This window comes from Neofelis nebulosa, chromosome 13 (assembly GCF_028018385.1).
Source record: "Neofelis nebulosa isolate mNeoNeb1 chromosome 13, mNeoNeb1.pri, whole genome shotgun sequence".
In the NCBI taxonomy this organism is placed as follows: Eukaryota; Metazoa; Chordata; class Mammalia; order Carnivora; family Felidae; genus Neofelis; species Neofelis nebulosa.
Genome location: NC_080794.1, coordinates 67,025,191 through 67,051,009, shown reverse-complemented (window position 1 = coordinate 67,051,009; position 25,819 = coordinate 67,025,191). Strand labels below are relative to the sequence as shown.

Sequence of the window (25,819 nt, the reverse complement as noted above, 5' to 3'; positions counted from 1 at the left end):
GAGGTTGGTTGACTGGGAGGATGATGACACTGATAATAGAAATAGAGAGCTGGGACCTGATTTCATTTTTGGACATATTGAATTTGGGATGCTGGGAAGGCATCCAGATATAGGTGCCAGGTAGAAATTGGGCCATCAGACCTGTTGCTGGGGTGTAGAAGGCAGGGCTGGAAACACAGAAGCCAGTGTCATTACCACAGAGGGAATAGTGGAGGACTGGAGCAGGGGAGGGATGATAGAAAGGAGAGAAATGGTGCCAGGCAAGACAGCCAGAGAGGAAACCGATTTGTTAAGAGTTGAGAGTTAGTAGAAGAGTCTGAGAAAGAATAATCACAGAAGTAAGGACAAAGCCAAGAGAGAACAAGGCCATGGAAGAAAGTTTCTGAAGGGAGTTTGTTAACAGCTACACACTCATTCAAGTCAACATATATATCAAGCTTCTTCTATGTAGCAGGCACTGTTTTAGGCAATGGGATCGCATGATGACCAACCAGGCATAATCCCGACCCTTTGGAGCTTATATTCTATCGGAGACAAAACAACAACAACAAATAAAGAGATACATTAAATCATTGCAAAATGTAATAATTATTATAATGGGAAAAATGGGAGAAGAGATAGAAGTGAGGAAGAGATTAACATGTGTTGGTCAAGGAAGGCCACTGGGGAGATGACATTTACACTGAGACCTGAAGGACAAGGAGACTCAGTGCTACAAACAGGGTCAAGAATGTTCAGTCAGAGGGTACTGTAGGTACAAAGGCCCTGGGGGAAGAAAATAAATCAGTGTGTTTGAAGAGCTAAGAAAACTTGTGGTGGCTACAGCACAGTAAATGAGGGGGATCTGCAGTTGTAGGTCAAGAGGTAGGCAGGGAGCTCACTCAAGGCCTTTGGCATGAAGGTGAGGAGCTCCATTAGGCTAAGCCTAATGATTGTGTTAAAACTCCAAGCCAAGGATGAAGGAAGTGAAGCTCCCAAATGTTTTTGTCCACCAAAGAGAACTGAGATATAGATGTTAAAAATAATTCAACATGGTAATTAGTTTGTTAAAAATTTCCACCAAGAGAAAAGGTTGTGTATGCTCTTAATATTTCGTCTAAAGGATGACAATTATTCACTTTTTCAATACTGAAAACCACCAATTCCTTTTAAGAGGACAAATCCTAGCCTTAGAAATACAACCACGCTCAGCCACAGTGGGGCAGCAAAGTAAATACAAATAGATGAACCATCAGGGTTTACAACTTGAAAAAAATGTTTCTACGTTTAGTATTTGATGCCTAGAAACCCACATTTTCAACAATCTTGAATCTTCTCTTCTGCAGTAAAATTCTGTAGGAGCCCTCATCTTTCACATTTGCACCAGCAGGATGAACCCTACATAAAATATGTAAAATTCAGGCATCTGTCTTTATCATTTGAAAAATGCTATAAAATGCTTTCATTAAGTACTGAAATGTGGAGTCACCATTTTTTTTTAATGCTCATAATAAACAGACATCTTTGTTTTCTAGGACTTTTATACTGAGTGAATTTTAACCTTTTTTTTCTGAAAACAGAATTTTAATGCTAAAGTTTGACATTTTTATTTATTTTATTTTATTTATTTATTTTTGAGAGAGAGAGAGAGAGAGTGCACATGTGCACAGGGGAAGGGCAGTGAGAGAGGGAAAGAGAGAATCCCAAGCAGGCTGTGCACTCTCAGCACAGAGCCCAATATGGTACTTGAACCCACGAACCATGAGATCATAACCTGAGCTGAAATCAAGAGTTGGACATTTAACAAACTGAGCCACCCAGGTGCTCCTAAAGTTCCACATTTTAAAATCACACAGGGAATATTAATAAAGCATGTACTTTACATTTGTACTGTAAATTAAGCTTTCCAATATTTACTTTTTCATCTTATAGATAAGTAAGGTGAGAAAAATGGCTAAAACATTGATTAATGTCTATACAATGAGTGGAAGCATAACCAAAAATAGATCTCAAATGTCTTTATTCTTTTCCTTTGTTTGAATGACATTTCTTGTGACTTGGGTATCAACCAATGGCAAAGAAATCAGTAATGAATTGATCTGTATAAGAGGAGTCTTAAAAATTGATAAGCTATGAACTTTTGCAAAATTATAAACATTAAATACTACCATTATGTCTCTTGTAGCCAACATTATAGGCCTGCCTCACATTACACAATCTATTTAAGGCATGAGAAACAGTATCTAGCAGTACCATGGGGGAAAATCAAAGGCAGATGTTATCTGGGCAGAAACTGGATCCAAGATAATGAATTTAATCTCAAGTGTCCAGTTTTCTTTTTCCATCTACCTTAAAAACAATAGAAGTAAGTAAATAGGAATTCCTTTTATAAACTCAAGTATTCTGAAACATATTTGGATGCTTACATTTTCTTTTTTCTTTTTTCATTTTTTTTAATGTTTATTTTTGAAAGAGACAGAGAGCACACAAGCAGAGGAGGGGCAGAGAGAGAGGGAAACACAGAATCTGAAGCAGGCTCCAGGCCCTTAGCTGTCAGCACAGAGCCCGACACAGGGCTCGAACCCACGAAACGTGAGATCATGACCTGTGCCGAAGTCAGAGGCTTAACCGACTGAGCCACCCAGGCACCCCAGATGCTTACATTTTCTAAAGCAATATTGAGTTAGACTCAAAATTTTCATGTTCGGTCTTCAAGTGACCAAAATTTTTGATTTGTGATTCCAGAGAGCTGAACAATGGGGTGGCATTATCAACAAATATTTTTAAACACTATTTTCTTTTAAAATTTCAGAATTTTTAGAATTTAAAATTATTGCTTCTGCTCACATAATCCATATAATATCACATTCATTTTTCAATGACACAGAACATATTTATTGATGAAGAGAGTAATAGAAAGACAAGCCCAGGTTTATCTTAAAGTAAGAAAAGCCACACACAATACTAGTTTAACATATTAAGGCCAGAAAACTCCAAGTTGTAATCCTCACTTTCTGTTGCATACGCATAGATTCACTGATGTGAGAACTAGATATGTGTGGGGTTTTTAAAAGGTTTTTCAGCCCATTGCCATACCAGGTAAGAGTCTGTCCCTTTGTAATATATAGCCTAAGGTTAGATGTCATCAAGACAACCCAAGAAACTTTTAAATAATCGTGATTAAATAATGGCATTCAGTGAGTGACTCTTCCCTAGGAGTCAAATCTCAATTAGACACCACAAATGTGTCACTAATCAGCAGCAGTTTAATCCTTTTGAGTGGTTTTGCCCCCCTTTTTGGCCCATAAGGTGGCCAGATTATTAATCCAGTATTTATTTTTTAACAATCCAAGGCTATGAGGGCATGAAATAGATCAATCATTGACCAAAGTCAATATATCCTTATACCCTGATATATTGATTTTGGTCAATGATTGATTTATATATGCTTATACTCTGATATATTGACTTTGGTCAATGATTGATCTATTTCATGCCCACCATTTGCAGCAACGTGGATGGAACTGGAGGGTATTATGCTAAGTGAAATAAGTCAGTCAGAGAAAGATACCATATGTTTTCACTCATATGTGGATCTTGAGAAACTTAATAGAAGACCATGGGGGAGGGCAAGGAGAAAAAAAAGTTACAGAGAGGGAGGGAGGCAAGCCATAAGAGACTCCTGGATACCGAGAACAAACAGGTTTGATGGGGGTGGGGGAGAGGGGAAAATGTGTGATGGGCATTGAGGAGGGCACTTGTTGGGATGAGCACTGGGTGTGGTATGGAAACCAATTTGACAATAAATTATATTAAAAAATATATATCCTTTTAAAAAATTATCATGGTGACTGCTGCTATGTAGGATTTTTGCCTTAGTCATCAAGGTCCATTCCAAATGATAACTCTTTCTCCATACTTTGTTCACTCCACCAAAAAGAACCAATTGCTTTCTTATCAACACTCCCGTGATATTTAAACATTCCTCTGCTATAACCTATCATGTTTTCTGATTCTGATATTTGTTAATACTTCTTCCCTCACCTAAGTGATCATCCTGTTGAGAAGAGGGATCCCTTAGGACTTGGCACAATGCCTGGTATATCAGCAACATCCAGTAAATGTTTAAATACAAGTTATGTAACAAATTTATGTCTGTTGAGAATCTAGTAGAAATACTTTGACAGCAGTATACCTGCTTTACCTTGGACCTACAAATCATTCCTAAATTAAAAGAACAGTATATACTACATTGTTCAAGTAATTGAGTATTTATTAGAAAGGTAGCTTGTATATATTGAGGAGTTTCTAATGGAAAAATCACTGTTTAATAGGTTTGCAGTATTCCCCAACTGTAGAACCTATTCCAACTTCTGCTTTATGTTTATCCACAGCATTTGTCAACATATAATATTCTATATGGTTAACTTCTTAGCTTATTTTTATTCTGTTTCCCTTCACCAGGACATAAGCCCCATGAGGGCAGAGATTTGTGTGTGTGTGTGTGTGTGTGTGTGTGTCTGTTTTGTTCACTGCTACATCCCTGTGCCTAGAACAGTACCTGGAATGTAGTAAGTGTTTAATAAATATTTTTTAGATGAATTAAAAAGTGAATGAAAGAATGAAATAAACATGGAGGTCTCAAGGTATTCAAAAATTCCGTTAATTTGGCCAATAGCTTATTAAAATTCTTTTCTGTTCCAATGGGTGTAAGGATCCTAAAGATAACAAAAACATTACTTTCTAGCTAATGCAATTCTAAACAGTGCTATAGTATAACCAAAAGCTCAGACAGTAATAACTAAGTAAGTAAACTAGTATATTTGATTTGTTTAACTAGAAAGGAAGCAGTCCTGTGTTATGTATTCTGAATTCATAGTTTTAATCAGTGCTATGGGACATATGCCCAAAATAGCTGCCACAGCTGCCTTGACCTCCAGGAAGGAAAGCAGGGAGGCCTTAACTTATGAGGAGACCTGCTCTGTGCTGACAGAAGAGCGTGTCCCCTGTGGAACATGAGTATTTAAAGCTGCAGGGGCCATATTACTGAGGTATTACCATCTAAGGCAGAGATCAACAAACTGTGGCCAGTTTTTATATGGCCCCAAGCTAAGAATGGTTTTTGCATTTTTTATTGGGGTGTTTAAAAAAAAATAAAAGGGATATGTGACAGAGACCTATGTGGTCCACAAAGCCTAAAATATTCACTACCTGGTCCTTTACAGGAAAAGTTTGCCTTACATCCTTGGTCCATATTGTTCTTACTTCCCAAAGCCAGCTTTTCTTTTAGGCACATTCCATAGATGTTGTGTCTTTCTCTTTGAGTTTTTCATGGTATCAAAATCACATAGGATGTTTCATGAACCAAATTAGGCCACCAAAATCAGGCACGTGTCCTCTTTTCATTTCCCCTAAAAACTATGCCAGAGGATCTGGGTCAACTTCTCCATAACCACTCAAGGAAAATCATATCTGTGCCCCCTGCAGAATCAGGAGGGTGAAATGATGACAAAAGTTTTCCTCAGAAAGGGTGATTTTAGCTAGACAACGTCTTTCTTAGATTCGAGATAGCAAAAAAGTCTACCAAGAAGCAGTGTAGGAGTTATTACTTAAAATTTTCACGAAACCCTGTGACACTAGAACTCCAAATATGCTGGCAAGACCATCTTATATATTCTTAGTGGATTAAAATACAGAATGGTAAGTGGAGCAAGGAATGGTAAGTTCACTTAGCTCTTGGCAAACAGGACCAATGAATTGAAAGGATATAAGTCCATATTCATTTGTTTCTTTCTGGAAGTTATTCTGTTGGGTATTTCTCTGGCTATTAAGCCATGAATGTTGTCTCTCTCTCTCTCTCTTTTTTTAATATTTATTTATTTTTGAGAGAGAGAAAGAGAGACAGAGTGCAAGTGGGGGAGGGGCAGAGAGAGAGGGAGACACAGAATCCATAGCAGGCTCCAGGCTCTGAGCTGTCAGCACAGAGCCAGATGAGGGTCTCCGACTCACAGACTGCTAGATCATGACCTCAGCTCAAGTCCGCCGCTTAACTGAATGAGCCACCTGGTACCACAGCCATAAATGTTGTTAACACAAGGTTTCTAATCTTTTCCTAAAGCCTAAAGACGATCTATATCCTTTGCTTCACCCAACTATGCATTGCTGGACTCCAACAAATGACCTATACATTGGCTGTGAAGAGGGTCATCTTTTAATGGTTAATGCAGAAACCTTGAAGGTGACTATACTTAATAAGATAGAAGATACGACATCAAGGGGTGAGAAACTACTTTGTTTCATTATTCCCAGAAATGTAGCCACTGGTGATGGTTTTACACTTGAAAATGGATGTTTGTTCCTTATTTTTCTCTTGCTTGGAGACCTCTTTGATTCTTTCTTTTCCTTTATCCCATAGTTAATTACCAAGTCTTGTGCATGTTCCTTCTAGCTAGTGTTCTATGCTCTGGGCATTCTGCTGCACCCTATGTGTATATTTCATGTAATCCTCAAAACAACTTTATAAAGAGATACATTTTCATCTCCATGAGAAAGATGAAAAAAATGTAAGCATTGAGAGGTTAAGGAAAATTCCCAAATTCACATAACTGGTAAACTGTGGAACTAATACCTGAACACAAGCAATAAGACTTCGGAGTCCATTGGGGCACCTGGGTGGCTCAGTTGGTTAAGTGTCTAACTCTTTTTTTTTTTTTTTAAGCTTATTTATTTTGAGAGAAAGAGAGAGTGCATGAGCAGGGTAGGGGCAGAGGGAGAGGGAGAGAGAGAGAATCCCAAGTAGGCTCCACCCTGTTAGCACAGAGCCCAACATGGGGCTCAAATTTAGGAACCATGAGATCATGACCTGAGCCAAAACCACGATTCAGACACTTAACCGACTGAGACACCTAGGCACCCCAAGCATCCAACACTTGATCTCAGCTCACGTCTTCATCTCAGGGTCATGAAATCAAGCCCCACATTGGGCTCTGCACTGGACATGAAGCCTACTTAAAAGAACTTCAGAGTCCAAGTTATTTTATTTTATTATTTTTAAAATTTAAATCCAAGTTAGTTATCATTTAGTGTAATAATGCCTTCAGGAATAGACTTTAGTGATTCATCACTTACATATAACACCCAGTGCACATCCCAACAAGTGCCCTCCTTAATGCCCCTTGCCCATTTAACCCATATCCCCACCCAACACCCCACCAGCAACCCTCAGTTTGTTCTCTGTATTTAAGAGTTTCTTATGGTTTGTATCCCTCTCTGTTTTTATATTATTTTTGCTTCCCTTCCCTTATGTTCATCTGTTTTATATCTTAAATTCCACACGAGTGAAATCATATGATATTTGTCTTTCTCTGACTGACTTATGCCACTTAGTATAATACACTCTAGTTCCATCCTTGTTGTTACAAATTGTAAGATTTCATTCTTTTTTATTGCCAAGCAATATTCCATTGTGTGTGTGTGTGTGTGTGTGTGTGTGTGTGTGTGTGTGTATATATATATATATATATATATATATATATATATATATATACATACCACATCTTCTTAATCCATTCATCCTTCAGTGGACATTTGGGCTCTTTCCATATTTTGGTTATTCTCGATAGTGCTCCTATAAACATTGGGGTGCATGTGTCCCTTTGAATCAGCACAACTGTATCCCTTGGATAGATACCTAGTAGTGCAATTGCTGAGCCATAGGGTAGTTCTATTTTTAATTTTTTGAAGAACCTCCATACTGTTTTCCAGAGTGGCTGCACTGGAGTGCATTCCCACCAGGAGTACAAAAGCGTTCTTTCTCCACATCCTCACCAACATCTGTTAATTTTAGCCATTCTGAGAGGTGTGAGGTGGTATCTCGTTGTGGGTTTGATTTCTGTTTCCCTGTTGATGAGTGATATTGAGCATCTTTTCATGTGTCTGTTAGCTATCTGGGTGTCTTCTTTGGAGAAGTGTCTATTCATGTCTTTTGGCCATTTCTTCCCTGGATTATTTGGTTTTTGGGGTGTTGAGTTTGATAAGTTCTTTATAGATTTTGTATACTAACTCTTTATCTGATATGTCATTTGCAAATATCTTTTCCCATTCTGTCAGTTGCCTTTTAGTTTCGCTGATTTTTTCCTTCACTTTTTATCTTGATGAGGTCCCAATAGTCCATTTTTGCTTTTGTTTCCCTAGCCTCTGGAGATATGTCAAGTAAGAAGTTGCTGCGGCCAAGATCAAAGAGGTTTTTGCCTGTTTTCTCCTTGAGGATTTTGATGGCTTCCTGTCTTACATTTAGGTCTTTTATCTGTTTTGAGGGTTTTTTTTCGTATATGGTATAAGAAAGTGGTTCAGGTTCATTTTTCTGTGTGCTGCTGTCCAGTTTTCCCAGCACCATTTGCTGAAGAGACTGTCTTTTTTTCCACTGGATACTCTTTCCTGCTTTGTCAAAGATAAATTGGCCATACATTTGTGGGTCCATTTCTGAGTTCTCTATTCTGTTCCATTGATCTATGTGTCTGTTTTTGTGCCAGTACCATACTATCTTGATGATTATAGCTTTGTAATACAGCTTGAAGTCCGGAATTGTGATACCTCCAGCTTTGGTTTTGTTTTTCAGGATTGCTTTGGCTATTTGGGATTTTTTCTGGTTCCATACAAATTTAGGATTGTTTGTTCAAGCCCTGTGAAGAATGCTGACATTATTTTGATAGGGAATGCCAGAGTTCAAGTTATTAGCTACTGTGCTATATCCTTTCCCATACATATGCCTATTTTGTTTAATCAACAAATTATGCCCTTTCCTGCCCTCCACCCCTTTCAAGGCCTTTTTCCACAATGACCTCTTTTAAGTTTAACTGCCATCTTGAAAATTATCTTGTGTTCCTTGATTAGAATTTCTAAGAGAATTGGATTTATTTTCCTTAGATCTGCTGTCCATTCCTGGTCCCATCAGCTGTGGCCAGGGTTGCGCTTAGTCATAGAAGTTAATGTCCACTCATTAGCTAGGTATAGACCTTTTGGGTCTAGGAGCTAGGTATAGACCTTTTGAGAAGGGAGACTGGTCATTGCGAGCTCCCCACTTTGTGCAATGCACTCTCCATTCCACTTATTCCACTCTCCATTCCTCTTGTTATTTCACTTCTTGATTTCTGCAGCAACCTTAGGACTGACTTCATTGGCCTTAATCTACACTAACCCAAAGCAGGCATCTCATCCTTGCCAAACTGTCCTTCTTGAAGACCATTTCAAATTTTTTTTTAACGTTTATTTATTTTTAAGACAGAGACAGAGCATGAACAGGGGAGGGGCAGAGAGAGAGGGAGACACAGAATCTGAAACAGGTTCCAGGCTCTGAGCTGTCAGCACAGAGCCCAACGCGGGGCTCGAACTCACGGACCGTGAGATCATGACCTGAGCCGAAGTCGGACGCTTAACCGACTGAGCCACCCAGGCGCCCCCTTGAAGACCATTTCAACATGCAATTCATTGACTGCTTTGCCTTGATTCTACACTCTCTCTAATCTGATCCTACCTGCTCTATTTATATTGTTTCCTTCTACTCCCCAGATTGAGTTTTCTGATCTAGCCAGTAATTTCTTCCTGTCTTTTCACAGACATGCCTCCTAGCTCACCCTCTTGCCGATTTACTCTCTGAATCCTTGAGTTCCCAGCTCAATACCACCACCTACAGCAAGTTTCCCCTAGGACAGTGCCCCTCATCTACTCTTACTCCCATTCCCTGGCTTAGACTTCATTGAAGCCATTAGGTTTGACTTTCCTGCCCCAACCCTGGCTTCCTTTCACTGTCACCTGTACCCTCCAGGCTAAGTTCTCTTTAACCTTGCCTCCACAATGCCATCCCATAGCTCTCTACAAAGTGAACCCCTTTTGTGGCCTGCCTTCCCAGTTCCAGCTTCTTGCACATAAGCCTTGGAGCAGTTCTCATCATTCCTGTGCTGCCTCCAAATTCTGCCTGCTGGCATTTGTAGTTATCTTTGTCTAAGATGCCCTTCTCTTCCTGGTCTACCTGATGAGGTCATCCTCAGTGGATCCTTCCCTGTCTTCACCCCAACCTTAGGGTGAAATTCAGTGATCCTGTATGGGATTCATTGAGACTTGCTCCCTTGGTAGAGCCTCATCCTGTGCTTTCACAGTGTCCCATGTGCATGTCTGTGTTTCCCACTAGACATCAATTCTTTGAAGTCAAGAACTGTGTTTTACTCATCCTTTGGCTCCAGAGTTAAATCCCAGAGATTGCTACAGATTAGCACCTATATGTTTTTTTAAAACAAATTCTTTTTTTTAATTTAATTTTTTATTTTTTAAATTTATATCTAAATTAGTTAGCATATAGTGCAACAATGATTTCAGTAGATTCCTTAGTGCCTCTTACCCATTTAGCCCATACCCCCTCCCACAACCCCTCCAGTAACCCTGTTTGTTCTCCATATTTATGAGTCTTTTATGTTTTGTCCCCCTCCCTGTTTTTATATTATTTTTGTTTCCCTTCCCTTATGTTCATCTGTTTTGTCTCTTAAAGTCCTCATATAAGTGAAGTCGTATGATATTTGTCTTTCTCTAATTTCACTTAGCATAATAACCTCCAGTTCCATCCACGTAGTTGCAAATGGCAAGATTTCACTCTTTTTGATTGCCAAGTAGTACTCCATTGTATATATATATACCACATTTTCTTTATCCATTCATCCATCAATGGACATTTGGGCTCTTTCCATACTTTGGCTATTGTTGATAGTGCTGCTATAAACATGGGGGTGCATGTGTCCCTTTGAAACAGTACACTTGTATCCCTTGGATAAATGCCTAGTAGTGCAATTGCTGGATCATAGGGTGGTTCTATTTTTAGTTTTTTGAGGAACCTCCATACTGTTTTCCAGAGTGGCTACACCAGCTTGTATTACCACCAACAATGCAAAAGTGATCCTCTTTCTCCATATTCTTGCCAACATCTGTTGTTGCCTGAGTTGTTAATGTTAGCCATTCTGACAGGTCTAAGGTGGTATCTCATTGGGGTTTTGATTTGTATTTCCCTGATGATGAGTGATGTTGAGCATTTTTTCATGTGTCAGTTGGCCATCTGGATGTCTTCTTTGGAGAAGTGTCTATTCATGTCTTTTGCCCATTTCTTCACTGGATTATTTGTTTTTTGGGTGTTGAGTCTGATAAGTTCTTTATAGATTTTGGATACTAACTCTTTATCTGATATGTCGTTTGCAAATTCTTTCTCCCATTCTGTTGGTTGCCTTTTAGTTTTGCTGATTGTTTCCTTCACTGTGGAGAAGCTTTTTATTTTGATGAGGTCCCAGTAGTTCATTTTTGCTTTTGCTTACCTTGCCTCTGGAGACGTGTTGAGTAAGAAGTTGCTGCGGCTAATATCAAAGAGGTTTTTGCCTGTTTTCTCCTCGAGGATTTTGATGGCTTCCTGTCTGACATTTAGGTATTTTTGAATTTATTTTTGTGTATGATATAAGAAAGTGGTACAGGTTCATTCTTCTGCATGTCGCTGTCCAGTTTTCCCAGTACCACTTGCTGAAGAAACTGTCTTTATTCCACTGGATATTCTTTCCTGCTTTGTCAAAGATTAGTTGGCCGTACATTTGTGGGTCTATTTCTGGGTTCTCTATTCTGTTCCATTGATCTGAGTGTCTGTTTTTGTGCCAGTACCATACTATCCTGATGATTACAGCTTTGTAGTATAACTTGAAGTCCGGGATTGTGATGCCTCCTGCTTTCGTTTTCTTTATCAAGATTGCTTTGGCTATTCGGGGTATTTTCTGGTTCCATGCAAATTTTGGGATTATTTGTTCTAGCTCTGTGAAGAATGCTGGTGTTATTTTGATAGGGATTGCATTGAATATGTAGATTGCTTTAGGTAGTATCAACATTTTAACAATATTTGTTCTTCCTATCCAGGAGCATGGAATCTTTTTCTATTTTTTTTTTGTGTCTTCTTCAGTTTCTTTCATAAGCTTTCTATAGTTTTCAGTGTATACATTTTTCACCTCTTTGGTTAGATTTATTCCCAGGTATTTTATGGTTTTTTTGTGCCACTGTAAATGGGATCAATTCCTTTATTTCTCTTTCTGTTGCTTCATTGTTGGTGTATAGGAATGCAACTGATTTCTGTGCATTGATTTTATATCCTGCAACTTTGCTGAATTCATGAATCAAATCTAGCAGTTTTTGGGTGGAATATTTTGGGTTTTCCATATAGAGTATCATGTCATCTGTGAAGAGTGAAAGTTTGACCTCCTCCTGGCATCCTCCTCTTGGATGCCTCTTATTTCTTTGTGTTGTCTGATTGCAGAGGCTAAGACTGCCAATACTATGTTGAATAACAGCGGCGAGAGTGGACATCCCTGTCTTGTTCCTGACCTTAGGGGGAAAGCTCTCAGTTTTTCTCCATTGAGGATGATATTGGCATTGGGTCATTCATATATGGCTTTTATGATCTTGAGGTATGCTCCTTCTATCCCTACTTTCTTGAGGGTTTTTATCAAGAAAGGATGCTGTATTTTGTCAAATGCTTTTTCTGCATCTATTGAGAGGATCATATGGTTCTTGTCCTTTCTTTTATTGATGTGATGAATAACGTTAATTGTTTTGCGGATATTGAACCAGCCCTGCATCCCAGGTATAAATCCCACTTGGTCATGGTGAATAATTCTTTTAATGTATTGTTGGATACGGTTGGCTAATATCTTGTTGAGGATTTTTGCATGCATGTTCATCAGGGAAATAGGTCTATAGTTCTCCTTTTTAGTGGGGTCTGTGTCTGGTTTTGGAATCAAGGTAATGTTGGCTTCATAGAAAGAGTTTGGAAGTTTTCCTTCCGTTTCTATTTTTTGGAACAGCTTCAAAGGAATAGATGTTAACTCTTCCTTAGATGTTTGGTAGAATTCCCCTGGAAAGCCATCTGGCCCTGAACTCTTGTTTTTTGGGAGATTTTTTATTACTAATTTGATTTCCTTACTGATTATGGGTCTGTTCAAATTTTCTCTTTCTTCCTGTTTCAGTTGTGGTAGTTTATGTGTTTCTAGGAATTTGTCCATTTCTTCCAGGTTGCCCATTTTATTGGCGTATAATTGCTCATACTATTCTCTTATTATTGTTTTTATTTCTGCTGTTTTGGTTGTGATCTCTCCTCTTTCATTCTTCATTTTATTTATTTGGGTCCTTTCCTTTTTCTTTTTGATCAAACTGACTAGTGGTTTATCAATTTTGTTAATTCTTTCAAAGAACCAGCTTCTGGTTTCATTGATCTGTTCTACTGTTTTTTTGGTTTCGATAGCATCAATTTCTGCTCTAATCTTTATTATTTCCTGACTTCTGCTGGCTTTGGGTTTTATTTGCTGTTCTTTTTCCAGCTTCTTAAGGTATAAGATTAGGTTGTGTATCTGAGATATTTCTTCCTTCTTTAGGAAGGCCTGGATTGCTATATACTTTCCTCTTATGACCACCTTTACTGCATCCTGGAGGTTTTGGGTTGTGATGTTATCATTTTAATTGGCTTCCATATACTTTTTAATTTCCTTTTTAACTTCTTGGTTAGCCCGTTCATTCTTTTGTACGATGTGCTTCAGTCTCCAAGTATGTGTTACCTTTCCAATTTTTTCTTGTGGTTGATTTGAATTTCATAGCATTGTGGTCTGAAAATATGCACAGTATGATCTTGATTTTTTGTACTTGCTTAGGGCTGATTTGTGTCCCAGTATATGGTCTATTCTGGAGAACGTTCCACGTGCACTGGAGAAGAATGCGTATTCTGCTGTTTTAGGATGAAATGTTCTGAATATATCTGTTAAATCCATCTGGTCCAGTGTGTCCTTCAAAGCCATTGTTTCCTTGTTGATTTTTTGATTAGATGATCTGTCCATTGCTGTGAGTGGGTGTTGAAGTCTCCTACTCTTTTTTTTTTAATTTTTTTTTAACATTTATTTATTTTTGAGACAGAGAGAATCAGAGCATGAATGGGGGAGGGTCAGAGAGAGGGAGACACAGAATCTGAAACAGGCTCCAGGCTCTGAGCTGTCATCACAGAGCCCGACGCGGGGCTCGAACTCACAGACCGCGAGATCATGACCTGAGCCGAAGTCGGCCGCTTAACCGACTGAGCCACCCAGGTGCCCCGAAGTCTCCTACCCTTATGGTATTACTATCGATGAGTTTCTTTGTGATTAATTGATTTATATATTTGGGGGCTGCTACATTTGGCACATAAATGTTTACAAGTGTTATGTCTTCTTGGTGGATAGACCCCTTGATTATGATATAATGCCCTTCTGCATCTCTTGATACAGTCTTTATTTTAAAGTCTAGATTGTCTGATATAAGTATGGCTACTCTGGCTTTCTTTTGGTGACCATTAGCATGATAGATGGTTTCTCCATCCCCTTATTTTCGATCTGAAGGTGTCTTTAGGTCTAAAGTGGGTGTCTTGTAAACAGCATGTAGATGGATCTTGTTTTCTTATCCATTCTCTTACCCTTTGTCTTTTGATTGGAGCATTGAGTCCATTGACATTTAGAGTGAGTACTGAAAGACATGAATTTATTGCCATTATGACGCTTGTAGAGTTGGAGTTTCTGGTGGTGTACTCTGGTCCTTTCTAATCTTTGTTGCTTATGGTATGTATGTATGTATGTATGTATATATATATATATATATATATGTATTCATATTTTCATCTTTTCTCCCCTCAGAGAGTCTCCCTTAAAATTTCTTGCAGGGTTGGTTTGGTGGTCACAAACTCCTTTAATTTTTGTTTGTCTGGGAAACTTTTTATCTCTCCTTCTATTTTGAATGACAGCCTTGCTGGATAAAGAATTCTTGGTTGCATATTTTTCTGTTCAGCAAAATGAATATATCCTGCCACTCCTTTCTGACTTGCCAAGTTTCTGTGGATAGGTCTACTGCAAACCTGCTCTGTCTTCCCTTGTATGTTAGGGACTTTTTTTTCCCTTGTTGCTTTCATGATTCTCTCCTTGCCTGAGTATTTTGTGAATTTGACTATGATATGCCTTATTGATGGTCGGTTTTTGTTGAATCTAATGGGGGTCCTCTGTGCTTCCTGGATTTTGATGTCTCTGTCTTTCCCCAGGTTAGGAAAATTTTCTGCTATGATTTGCTCACATAATCCTTCTACCCCTATTTCTCTCTCTTCCTCTTCTGGGACCCCTATGATTCTGATGTTGTTACTTTTTAATGAGTCACTGATTTCTCTAATTCTTAAATCATGATCTTTTGCTTTAATGTCCCTTTTTTTTCTGCTTCATTATTCTCCATAAGTTTGTCCTCTATATCGCTGATTCTCTGTTCTGCCTCATCCATCCTTCCTTCCATGGCATTCATCCGTGATTGCAGCTCAGTTATAGCATTTTTTATTTCATCCTGACTAGTTTTTACTTCTTTTATCTCCTCAGAAAAGGATTCTCATCTACTTTCGACTCCAACTAGTATTCTTATTATCATGATTCTAAATTCTGGTTTAGACATCTTGCTTGTATCTGTGTTGGTTAAATCCCTGGCTGTCATTTCTTTGTGCTTTTTCTTTTGGGGTGAATTCCTACTGAATTGTGTGGTTCAGGTTGTGCAGATTGTTGTGTTAATCCTCAAATCAGTTTTCTAGGTGTGCAGGATGGCTTAGTGTCAGTCTGGCTGTATTTCATGGATGCAAGACACACAAAAAACTTCCATGCTGTTCCACAATCTTGGCTCCTCCCTTTTAAAATGAACTCTAAAGCAATGTTCTTCATTTCCAAACTGTTGTCACATTTGTAATATGTTATACAAAATTTAGGACTTAATCATGCGTAGTCTTGTATTGTTCACTATTTCCTTCTTGCATACTATTCCTAATAATTTTCATGGTATATTATAAATGCTTTCATATAAATATTTGCCTAGCCTCTACAATGTGTAAGATACCACACAAAGTGCCTCAGAGGTGATATAAGTGGCAAATATATGATTTTATAATATCGACCCTTGAGAGATTTCTATTTTATTGAAGAGAATTAAACAAGTAGACAATTACATCCAGGTAGACTAAGATCATTTCATTAAAGAGAAATTTCACCAATTGCTATGTGAATTCAAATGAGGGAAACAGGCCATGTTAAGTCATTTTGAAGGTGACATTTGAAATGGCCGTTGAAGTTTGGGTTGTCACAAGCAGAGATGAGGGTAGGTGGAGTTTCTGGCAATGGTATCTGCATAGACAAGGAAAACTGGGGAAGGTTGTGATACAAGAAGTGATCCAGTTTGTCTGAAAGCATTGAGTGTTACACAGGGCTAGTGGGGAACAAACGGACATGTATACCATGTCTGACCTTGAATGTCCAGCTAAGGTGTTTCTACTTAATTGAGCTGACAGTGGGCAGACATCAAAAACTCCTGACTGGTGACGTACCCTAACTGGAATTGTGCATGGGAAGATTAGTTTAGTGATAATTCAGAAAAGGATAATCCTAGAAGGTGGCTCTAAGCATCAGGTACCTAGGCCAGGCCAGGAGTCATAAGAACCTCGGATCCAGGGTCACCTGGATTGGAAAAGAAGGAACTGTGGGGAGGTGAATAGTCTTTGGAGGAAAGGACAGTATGCTTCTTAGCATCTGGCAAAATGCCAAGCATGTAACAGTAAAAAAGTAATTTGATGGATGCTGTGTGAGCTTTTGATCTTATAGTTGTCATGGTTTATCTACATAAAAGGTAAAACACTTTTGTTATTTCCCCCCTCCCCCGAGGGCAATATGTTATTAATAACATTTGTTCCTATAGAACATTTTTCTTTTTACTTTCTTTTTATCCTTTTTTGTTTATTTACTGAGATATGAATTTACATACCATAAAATGTACAAACCTTAAGTATGCAGCTTGATACTAACCTAGGTTTCATTTTATTTGTTTTTTCCTGGCATCTTAAAATCTCTGACAACGCTTCCCTAAAATAAGAAAGTGCATTTGCTATATAATTCCACAGTGTTAGTTACACAGACCTGATGATACAGAACTTTAAAAAAATTCCTGTGATTTACATTAGTAATCAATGCTGAGCATCTTTTATGATTCATTGCTTGGGAGGCATTATAGCACATATTCTGATAGAAAGCTGACTTTTGGTATGGATTACAAAGAAAGGACTAGTACTAGGAAAGAAAATGAAATTAATTGCTTTGTACTGCACTTTTAAATATGTGTCACCTGTTTTACCTTGTTTTTCTTTGCCAAAAGAGGGATGTCATCTGATTAATCCAGTCACCATGGCGTATCAGAAGGGAGGCGTGCTGATTTCTGGAATTGTAATGTATTTTTTCTTCAAAATTAATTGCTTTCAAGAATATATATAGCTTCCATTTGTTGCCACTTACTATTATGAGCCATAATTTGGGACAACAGGTTCTGTCTGATTATTAATTAAAATTATTCCCTTTTTGGATGCTTGCTATTATAAAACTTTTTATATGAAGAATGTTTTAAATATATATAAAAGGAGAACAGTATAATGAACTGCCATGTATCTAGACTATTGCAAATAATCAAAAATAGAGTTAAAAACTACAAGTCCCCCAGAACACCTAATTAATATCTGTCACCCAACTTCATGCCTGTTTGTGCACTTAACATCTTAGGTTGTCAGATACACATGGAACCTTTTGTCTAAGCTTCAGCTTACCTTCTTGTGCATACCCAGTTAGCTTACATGTATCAGATTGTTATTGTTCATATTAGAGTTAGTATTAATGATCTACATTTACTTGGTGCTTATTTGGTGCCAGGCATCATGCTAAGTGCTTTCCTTGTATTATCTTACTGGTTTTTGTAATGACCCTATCAAGTAGGAACTATTGACATCCTCCTTATACAGAGGAAGGAGCCAAGCCTTACAGAGTTCACCAGCCAGTAAATGTGGTAGTTGAGGCTTGAACCCAGGTGTGTTAAACTCCAGAGTTTTTGCTATCATTTATTAGAGCACACAGTCTCAATTAAGTATGAAAAGGGGTCAGACCACATTGCTTTTCTGTGGTATTGTAATTAGTGCTAAGGTTTGGAGCCAACCTACACTAAAGTCTGAGCTCTACTGGTTGATGTCCCAAGACTGCTGTTAGCTTTGTCTCTTCCATTGCCAGAGATCACATTTCCAGGACCCTGAGGGTAGTTAGGCAAGGATGCCAGGGTGAAAGATGTAGCTCCACCAATGAGAAGCAGTTTGGAGCTCATACACCTACACTCAGTTGATAATCACCTCACCAACCTTGCAACAGACTATTCCCACTCCCTCACCTCCTACATTTAGTCTGCATTTATAGCCTTTTCTGACTCTGTTCTTCTCAAGCCCATCCTTGGCATTTTTAAAAACCTAGTTTAGGGGTACCTGGCTGGCTCAGTTAGTAGAGCCTGTGACTCTTGATGTCAGGGTTGTGAGTTCAAGCCCCACATTGGGTAGAGAGATTATTTTTAAAATAAAATTAAAAAAAAAAACCTATAGTTTAAAAAGTGGTGGGAGCATCTGCTCCATGAATTATGGAGAATGGTGATGAGTTTGGAGAAAACACCTTGCGTGTTTTATCCCCCAGGTCTCAAGTATCTGAATCCAGCCATCTCACCAATCCATTTATTTTAGTTATAGTGGGATCTAATCTAGAAATAATGAATGAATTTGTCCAAAGCTTCTTCACTACTGTAAAAATAACCCAAATTCATCTTGAGAATAGTTAAATTAACCTAAGTCTGTTTACAACCAACCAACCCATTTTTACTGGGTACTAGCACTGTGAGAGGAACTCGAAAGGAGGATATAAAGGAAATAAACACCACATGCCCTACCTTTGAATCATTTAGGGAGAAAAGAAATACGCATAATAGTGATTAAATAATTACATTAAGGCTAGTGTTCCTTGAAGTAAGGAGACTGCTATACATAAGCCATACGATAAACTGCTTCATTTGCCCCACCTCCTGTATAATGAAGAATTTGGTAAAAAAGATAGATGCTAGAGGAGTTCAAAGAAAGGGGAGATCAGTAAAATTTTAGGTCACAAAATTTTGTGTCACAAAAGAAATAAAATTGACACTAGGCCAGGAAAGATGATTAAAAGTTGCCTAAATAAAGAGGACATTCTAGATAATGTAAACGTTGATGATGAAAAATAAACTGTGGATGGTAGCCAATATGTTTTAGCTCATTTGACATGAAAAGTATACATGCATTGACTGAGGCTGATTTTCTGTGTTTATCTCATTGTTTTTTGGTCTCTAGGATGGCTTTGTGTATTCTTTTATTATTAAAGATTTACATTACAAAATAGAGGATTTTCTTCAGGTTGAAGAGCCTGTGGAACATATGATGTTTTCTCCAAGTTACCAAATGTTGCTGATTCAAACAGAGAAGGTATGCTAGATGGCATTTCTTGATGTATAATTTTCAAATATTGTTATTATTATTATCATTGCACTCCAAGAATGACAAGCATAGTGCTGCATAGTGATACTCTACTAGTCGTGACCCCTTAGGTTACAAATGAAAAAATACCCAACTTAAAAGGCCTAAATACCAAAAGGTTTTTTTGTTGTTGTAGTTACTGTTCATTTGTTTGTATTTGTACATGTAACTAAAAGGGCAAGCCCCTGAACTCAGGGGCTCCCATGATGCTGCTGGCCTTGTTTTGTGGCCATATCTTGGCTCTGTTTCCTCTCTGCTGTCACCTTTTCCATGCAGACTCTTTCCTGAGATGTCAAGGGGGCCTCCTGCAACTCCAATATATATTTCTACCTTCATGGTGACCCTAGTGGAAAGACATCAGCTGGGAAAAAATGTCCTGGAATTTAGACTCATTGTACTTACTTGGGTCACCTCTCTACCCCTGTGGCAATTTCTATGTCCAGGAGAATTCTAAGCTGTCATTGATCAGGCCTGTCACATGCCTACCCTTGAACCCTGGGTAGAGTCAACCCAACCAAACATGGATTGAGATTGGGGTCATGGATGGCTCTGTAAGAGAAGGAGAGAAGAGGAGTAAATGCAGGATAAAACCAAATGTCTACCTCAATTATACTGTTAGAACGGCTCCTAATTAGTGGAATGACCCTCAACAGTCAGGATTAGCAGCAGTTTATATTTTTAGGTAATGGCCTTAGATGGATTACAAAAAAAGATCAATGATTTTCTACCTAAAAAAAACTTAAATTTAAATATGGAAAGATTTCACTTTCTGGTAAATATCTGAAGTTAAAACAATTATGCTAACTATGTTTTCATAAATACAGTTTTAACAAATAAATGACAAACCTAAAATATCTATGGAGAACAGGAAACAATAAAAGACATAACATAACAGGGGCGCCTTGGTGGCTCAGTCAGTTAAGCGTCTGACTTCAGCTCAGGTCATGATCTCACGGTTTGTGAGTTCGAGCCCCACGTCGGGCTCTGTGCTGACAGCTCAGAGCTTGGAGCCTGCTTTGGATTCTGTGTCTCCCTCTCTCTCTGCCTCTCCCCCACTTGTGCTCTGTCTGTCTGTCTGTCTGTCTCTCTCTCTCTCTCAAAAATAAATAAAATGTAAAAAAAAAATTTAAAAAAAAGACATAACATAACAGAAGAGAGAAAGACTGAAATAAAAATTCTAAAAGAGAAAAATACAGGGGCGCCTGGGTGGCTCAGTCGGTTAAGCGTCCGACTTCAGCCAGGTCACGATCTCACGGTCCGTGAGTTCGAGCCCCGCGTCAGGCTCTGGGCTGATGGCTCGGAGCCTGGAGCCTGTTTCCGATTCTGTGTCTCCCTCTCTCTCTGCCCCTCCCCCGTTCATGCTCTGTCTCTCTCTGTCCCAAAAGTAAATAAACATTTAAAAAAAAAAAAAAAAAAATTTAAAAAAAAAAAAAAAGAAAAATACACTAACAAAGTAAAAATTAAATGGCTATGTCTGACAAAAGATTGGACATAGCCAAACAGAGAATTCATGAACTGGAAGACAGAGCAGAAGTTATCCAGAAGGTAGCTTAGAGATGCAAAAGGATAGGATATACAGAAGGGAGAGTAAGAGACATGAATGATACAGTGAAAAAAATCTAACGTATGCTTAATTGGAATCCCAGAGAGGAGAGAGAGTGAGGCAGAGACAATATTTAAAGAGATATTTAAAAAACAGAGATTTTCTAGACTGATTAAAGACATGAATTTACAGATTCAAGAAGACCAGTGAATCTCAAGCAGAATACATAAAAAGATATCCACACTTAGACTTAACAAAGTGAAATTCATGAAAACCAAAGGCAGAGAATATGTTAAAAGCAATCAGAGAGAGAAACAGATTATTTCAAAGGAATTTCAATTAGACTAACAGCTGACTTCTCTGTGGCAATAAAGTAAGTAAGGAATAGTGAAATGCTATCTTCCATATATAGCAAGGGTCAGCAAACTATTGCCCTGTAAGCCCAAACCAGCCTGCTGCTTGTTTTTATAAATCAAGTTTTATTGGAACACAGTGACACCCATTCATTTATGTATTGTCTATGGCTGCTTTCACACTACAATGATAGAATGAAGTCATTGTGAGAGATCACATGGCCTGCAAAGCCTAAGATATTTACTTTGTGTCCCTTTATAGAAAAAGTATGCTGACCCCTGATGTAGTGAAATGAGGTAACTACCACCTGGAATTCTACACCCAGTGAAAGTACTTTTCAGTATAGGGTTGAAAAAAAGCATTTTTAGACACTCCAAAACTGACTGTAAGCAGCAGACCATCACTAGAGAAAATTCTAAAGAATGTACTTCAAGTGGGAGGAAAATGATCCCAGATGGAAGTATTGTGTTATAAGAATGAATAGCAGTAAATGTGTAGAGAAATGTAAATGAACACTGCCTAACAGCAAAAATAATGTGAAGTTAGGTTTAGAAATAACATTGAATTAAAATCCTAGACAACAATAATGTAAACTGGAGGGGAAGGAGTAAATGGAATAAAGTGTTTCAATTTCATTGTTTACTTTCCCAGGCAGAAAGTAAGGTTTTAAGTAACCTTGTGGTGTTTATAAATTAGGTTTACATGTTGTAACTTCTTTTTTTTTTTTTTTTACATTTATTTATTTTTGATAGAGACAAAGCACAAGTCGGGGTGGGTGGGAGACAGAGAGAGAAGGAGACACAGAACCTGAAGCAGGCTTCAGGCTGTGAGCTGTCAGCACAGATCCTGATGCGGGGCTCGAACTCACGAACCGTGAGATCATGACCTGAGCCGAAGTCAGACGCTTAACCGACTGAGCCACCCAGGCACCCATACATGTTGTAGCTTCTAAGGTAACCACCAAAAGATCTGAAACAGTAGCTGAAATTTCTACACTATAGATGGAGAAAGTGAAATACTTTTTTTAAAAGAGCAACCCAAAACAAGGTAAGAAAAGAGAAAAAGAAACAAGTAAGAAAGTAGAAAGCATAAATTAAAATGTAATATTTAAACTCATATATATTAGTAATTACAATAAAAGTAAACCAATAATTGATTTACTTAAAAGGCAAAGGTTACAATACCGAATTAAAAAAAAATACAAAACCCAATTATGTACTGTTTACAAGTGACACAGCTAAAGCATAAGCATACAGTGAGATTGAAAGTAAATAAAAGTTTTTTAGGGGCACCTGGGTGGCTCAGTCGGTTAAGCGTCTGACTTCAGTTCAGGTGGTGATCTCACAGTCTGTGAGTTCGAGCCCCACATTGGGCTCTGTGCTGACAGCTCAGAGCCTGGAGCCTGCTTCAGATTTTTTATCTCCCTCTCTCTCTAACCCTCCCCTGCTCATGCTCTGTCTTTCTCTGTCTCAAAAATAAATAAAAACATTAAAAAAAATTTAGAAAGTAAATAAAAGTTTTTAAAAATACAGTTACATTGAAAGTAAATTTAAAAATTGAAAGTAAGTAAAATTAAGACAGAAAAAGATCTAACATGCAAACATTAACAACAACAAAAAGCCAGTGGTGATATATTTATTAGGCAAAAATCATTACTGAAGACAAATGGACTTATTTCAAGAATAGTAAAAGGTTAAATTCACCAGGAATATATAAACATTAAAAAAAAACATACATACTAAATAAAATAGTCCCAAAATATATAAAGCAAAATGTGGCAAAATGACAAGGAGAAGCAAAGTCATAATCTCAATGGGACACCTTAATACACTTTTCTCAGTACAGGATAGAGTAAACTGTATCCCCAACATAGCAGCCAAAGTGAGAACAACTGTTGTGTTTATTCTTCAGAACCCTCCAGTGATTTCCCATGTTCTTCTGACTAAGAGCCAAAATCCTCACTGTGCTTTACAAGGCTCTTCATGATGTGGGTTCTGTTCTCACTGGGCCTTGTCTCCCCCTGCTCTGCTTCTTGTTCATCCTGTTCCAGTCATGCTGGCAATCATGCTGTTTTCTTTAACTCACAAGGCATGTTCCCCCTTCACCGTCTTTGCACTGGCTGTTCTCTCTGTTTGGAATGCTCTTCCCACAGAATGCACATGAATCCTTTTTTTCCTCATTTCCTTCAAGTCTTTTCTCTAAAGTTACCTCAGTAAAGCCTTCCTTGGCTACTTGGTTGAAAATCCCACTCTCTTATTTTATCATGTCTTACCTTCTTTCCCTGCTTTATATTTTTGAGTCTTACAAGTACTGCTGTTTAACTTACAATGTATCCTATTTAGATACCTTGTCTATTGTCTGAATGCCCCAGCAGAATGTAAGCTCCATGAGGGCAGGGAATTTTTGCCTGTTTTGTCCTCTGCTATCGTCCCAGCATGCAGAGCCATGCCAGGCCAGTGTATCCATTCAATATTTGCTGAAGGAATGAATGAAAATTAAAATCAGTAAGTATCTGTCAAATTTAGACTCTACAGAATTGTATTTTTTAGACCAACAAGAACAGGAGTATTCATGTTTAACTCAAGGAAATGTGAAGAACTCGTCTTCAGTTGAAAGCTGATTTCTTATTGCTAGTTAAGTGGCTCTACCATATTACAGTTACTTGGCAGAGAGTCATAACTTACAGGATAGATTTTTTTTGAGAGGTGAATTTGGCAGCTGAGAACGATAAATAAGTCATAAAGTAACAGCTTCAGCCCCACCTCCACAATTTCCACAAAGGCTTATTTAAAAGTTTTTATCAGTGCCCACCACCGTCTAGTATGTGATTAAGACTTACTCGTTCACCATAACAACTTTTCTGGTTTTCCACATTTCACAAACTTTTTGTATAAATATTTTTGAAGTCAGGAAGAAGTGTTATGTTTTATTCCTTAAAAAACGAATGCTTGGAATTGGAGAAAAGAAGAAAGTCCTATTTGTTGATTATTTTAAATGACATGTGAGTGAATGAATCAATCAATAAACAAATTAAGCATCTAGATTTTAAGCTCTTCAAGGTCAAGGCCTTATTGGAGTTGATCTCTAATTTCCCTTCACCTATTCCCACACAGTGCCTTGCTCATAGTAGGCATTTAATAAATAGTTGCTGAACTGCACACACAACAATTACATCATATTTCTTTTTCTTTTCTTTCTTTCTTTCTTTCTTTCTTTCTTTCTTTCTTTCTTTCTTTCTTTTTTTTTTTTGGTATATTTAACAGGGATCCATTTATATTTACACTTTTGGTGAGGAGCCAACCTTTAATAGAGTCCTAGAGGCTTGTGATGGGAAATTTCAGGCAATTGACTTTATCTCACCTGGAAATGAATACTGCATGGTAAGGAATATTTTAGCATTTCACGGTAGGATTTAAAGATAAGATTTTGGAAGTTATGTGCAACCTTATACAAATAGGAGCCAGAGGGTATTAAGGATGTGGTAGAAATGCCAACCACTTCCATCACTGAATGTCCTCCCCAGTTAGAATGACATCATTATATTTTGACTTCAGAGCAATTAAAATCTGAGGAGTTGGGGCGCCTGGGTGGCTCAGTCGGTCAAGCCTATGACTTCGGCCCCTCTCGTGCTCTATCTCTCTCTGTCTCTCAGAAATAAATAAATGTAAAATCTGAGGAGCCATCCTGTTTATATTCATCACCCAAGTTTTCCAAGCCAGAGCTTTAAACAGATTCATCGCTCATGAGTTATTAACACTCATTAAACTAGTAGTATTTACCCTTTGTCAGAGTAGTATAGACCCTCTGAGGATGGAAATGAAATACTTGCCATGCACAAAATATGAATTTGACCTACTTAGGAAAAAAAACCCAACTGCTACATTTTGGAAATAAACTGTTTTCTTCCTGGTGTTTAACTGTTTACTTTTTATTGATCTCAAGAAACATTTCATTTTTCATATGGTTTATCAACAAATCCATTAAAATTTTGGGAGTTCTAGCAAAAATATGTACAAGATCTATATGAGAAAAGTTACAAAACTCCTTTGAATGAAATCAAACAAGATCTAAATAAATGGACAAATATTCCATGCACATGGATAAGAAAACTCAAAATCGTTAAGGTATCAGTTCTTTCCAAACTTTCCAAACTTAACTTATCAGCGCCCACCACAGTCTAGCATGTGGTAAGATTCAATGCAATCCCAATCAAAATCCCAGCAAGTTATCTTGTGGATATCAATAAACTGATTCTGAAGTATATATGGAGAAGCAAAGATTCAGAATTGCAAATACAATATTGAAGAAAAAAATGTATGACCAACACTACCCAATTTTCAAGATTTATTTTAAGTCTACAGTAATCAAGACAGTATGGTATTGGTGAACAACTGGACAAATAGATGAATGGAACAGAAGAGAGGACCTAGAAATAGATCCATACAAATATAGTTGACTGACCTTTGACAAAGGAGCAAAAA

The 25,819-nt window shown here is 37.8% G+C and overlaps 1 protein-coding gene across 5 annotated transcripts in view; it reads left to right on the top strand.

Moving 5' to 3' along the window:
* CFAP43 (cilia and flagella associated protein 43) overlaps nucleotides 1-25,819 on the top strand; it is a 127,860-nt gene that overhangs the window by 22,753 nt on the left and 79,288 nt on the right. For all 5 annotated transcript variants that reach the window (XM_058697693.1, XM_058697691.1, XM_058697692.1 and 2 more), the window contains exons 6-9: nucleotides 6,098-6,257; nucleotides 17,233-17,300; nucleotides 19,259-19,390; nucleotides 24,602-24,718. In XM_058697693.1, the coding sequence (XP_058553676.1) occupies nucleotides 6,098-6,257; nucleotides 17,233-17,300; nucleotides 19,259-19,390; nucleotides 24,602-24,718 (477 nt within the window). The remainder of the gene's footprint in view (nucleotides 1-6,097; nucleotides 6,258-17,232; nucleotides 17,301-19,258; nucleotides 19,391-24,601; nucleotides 24,719-25,819) is intronic.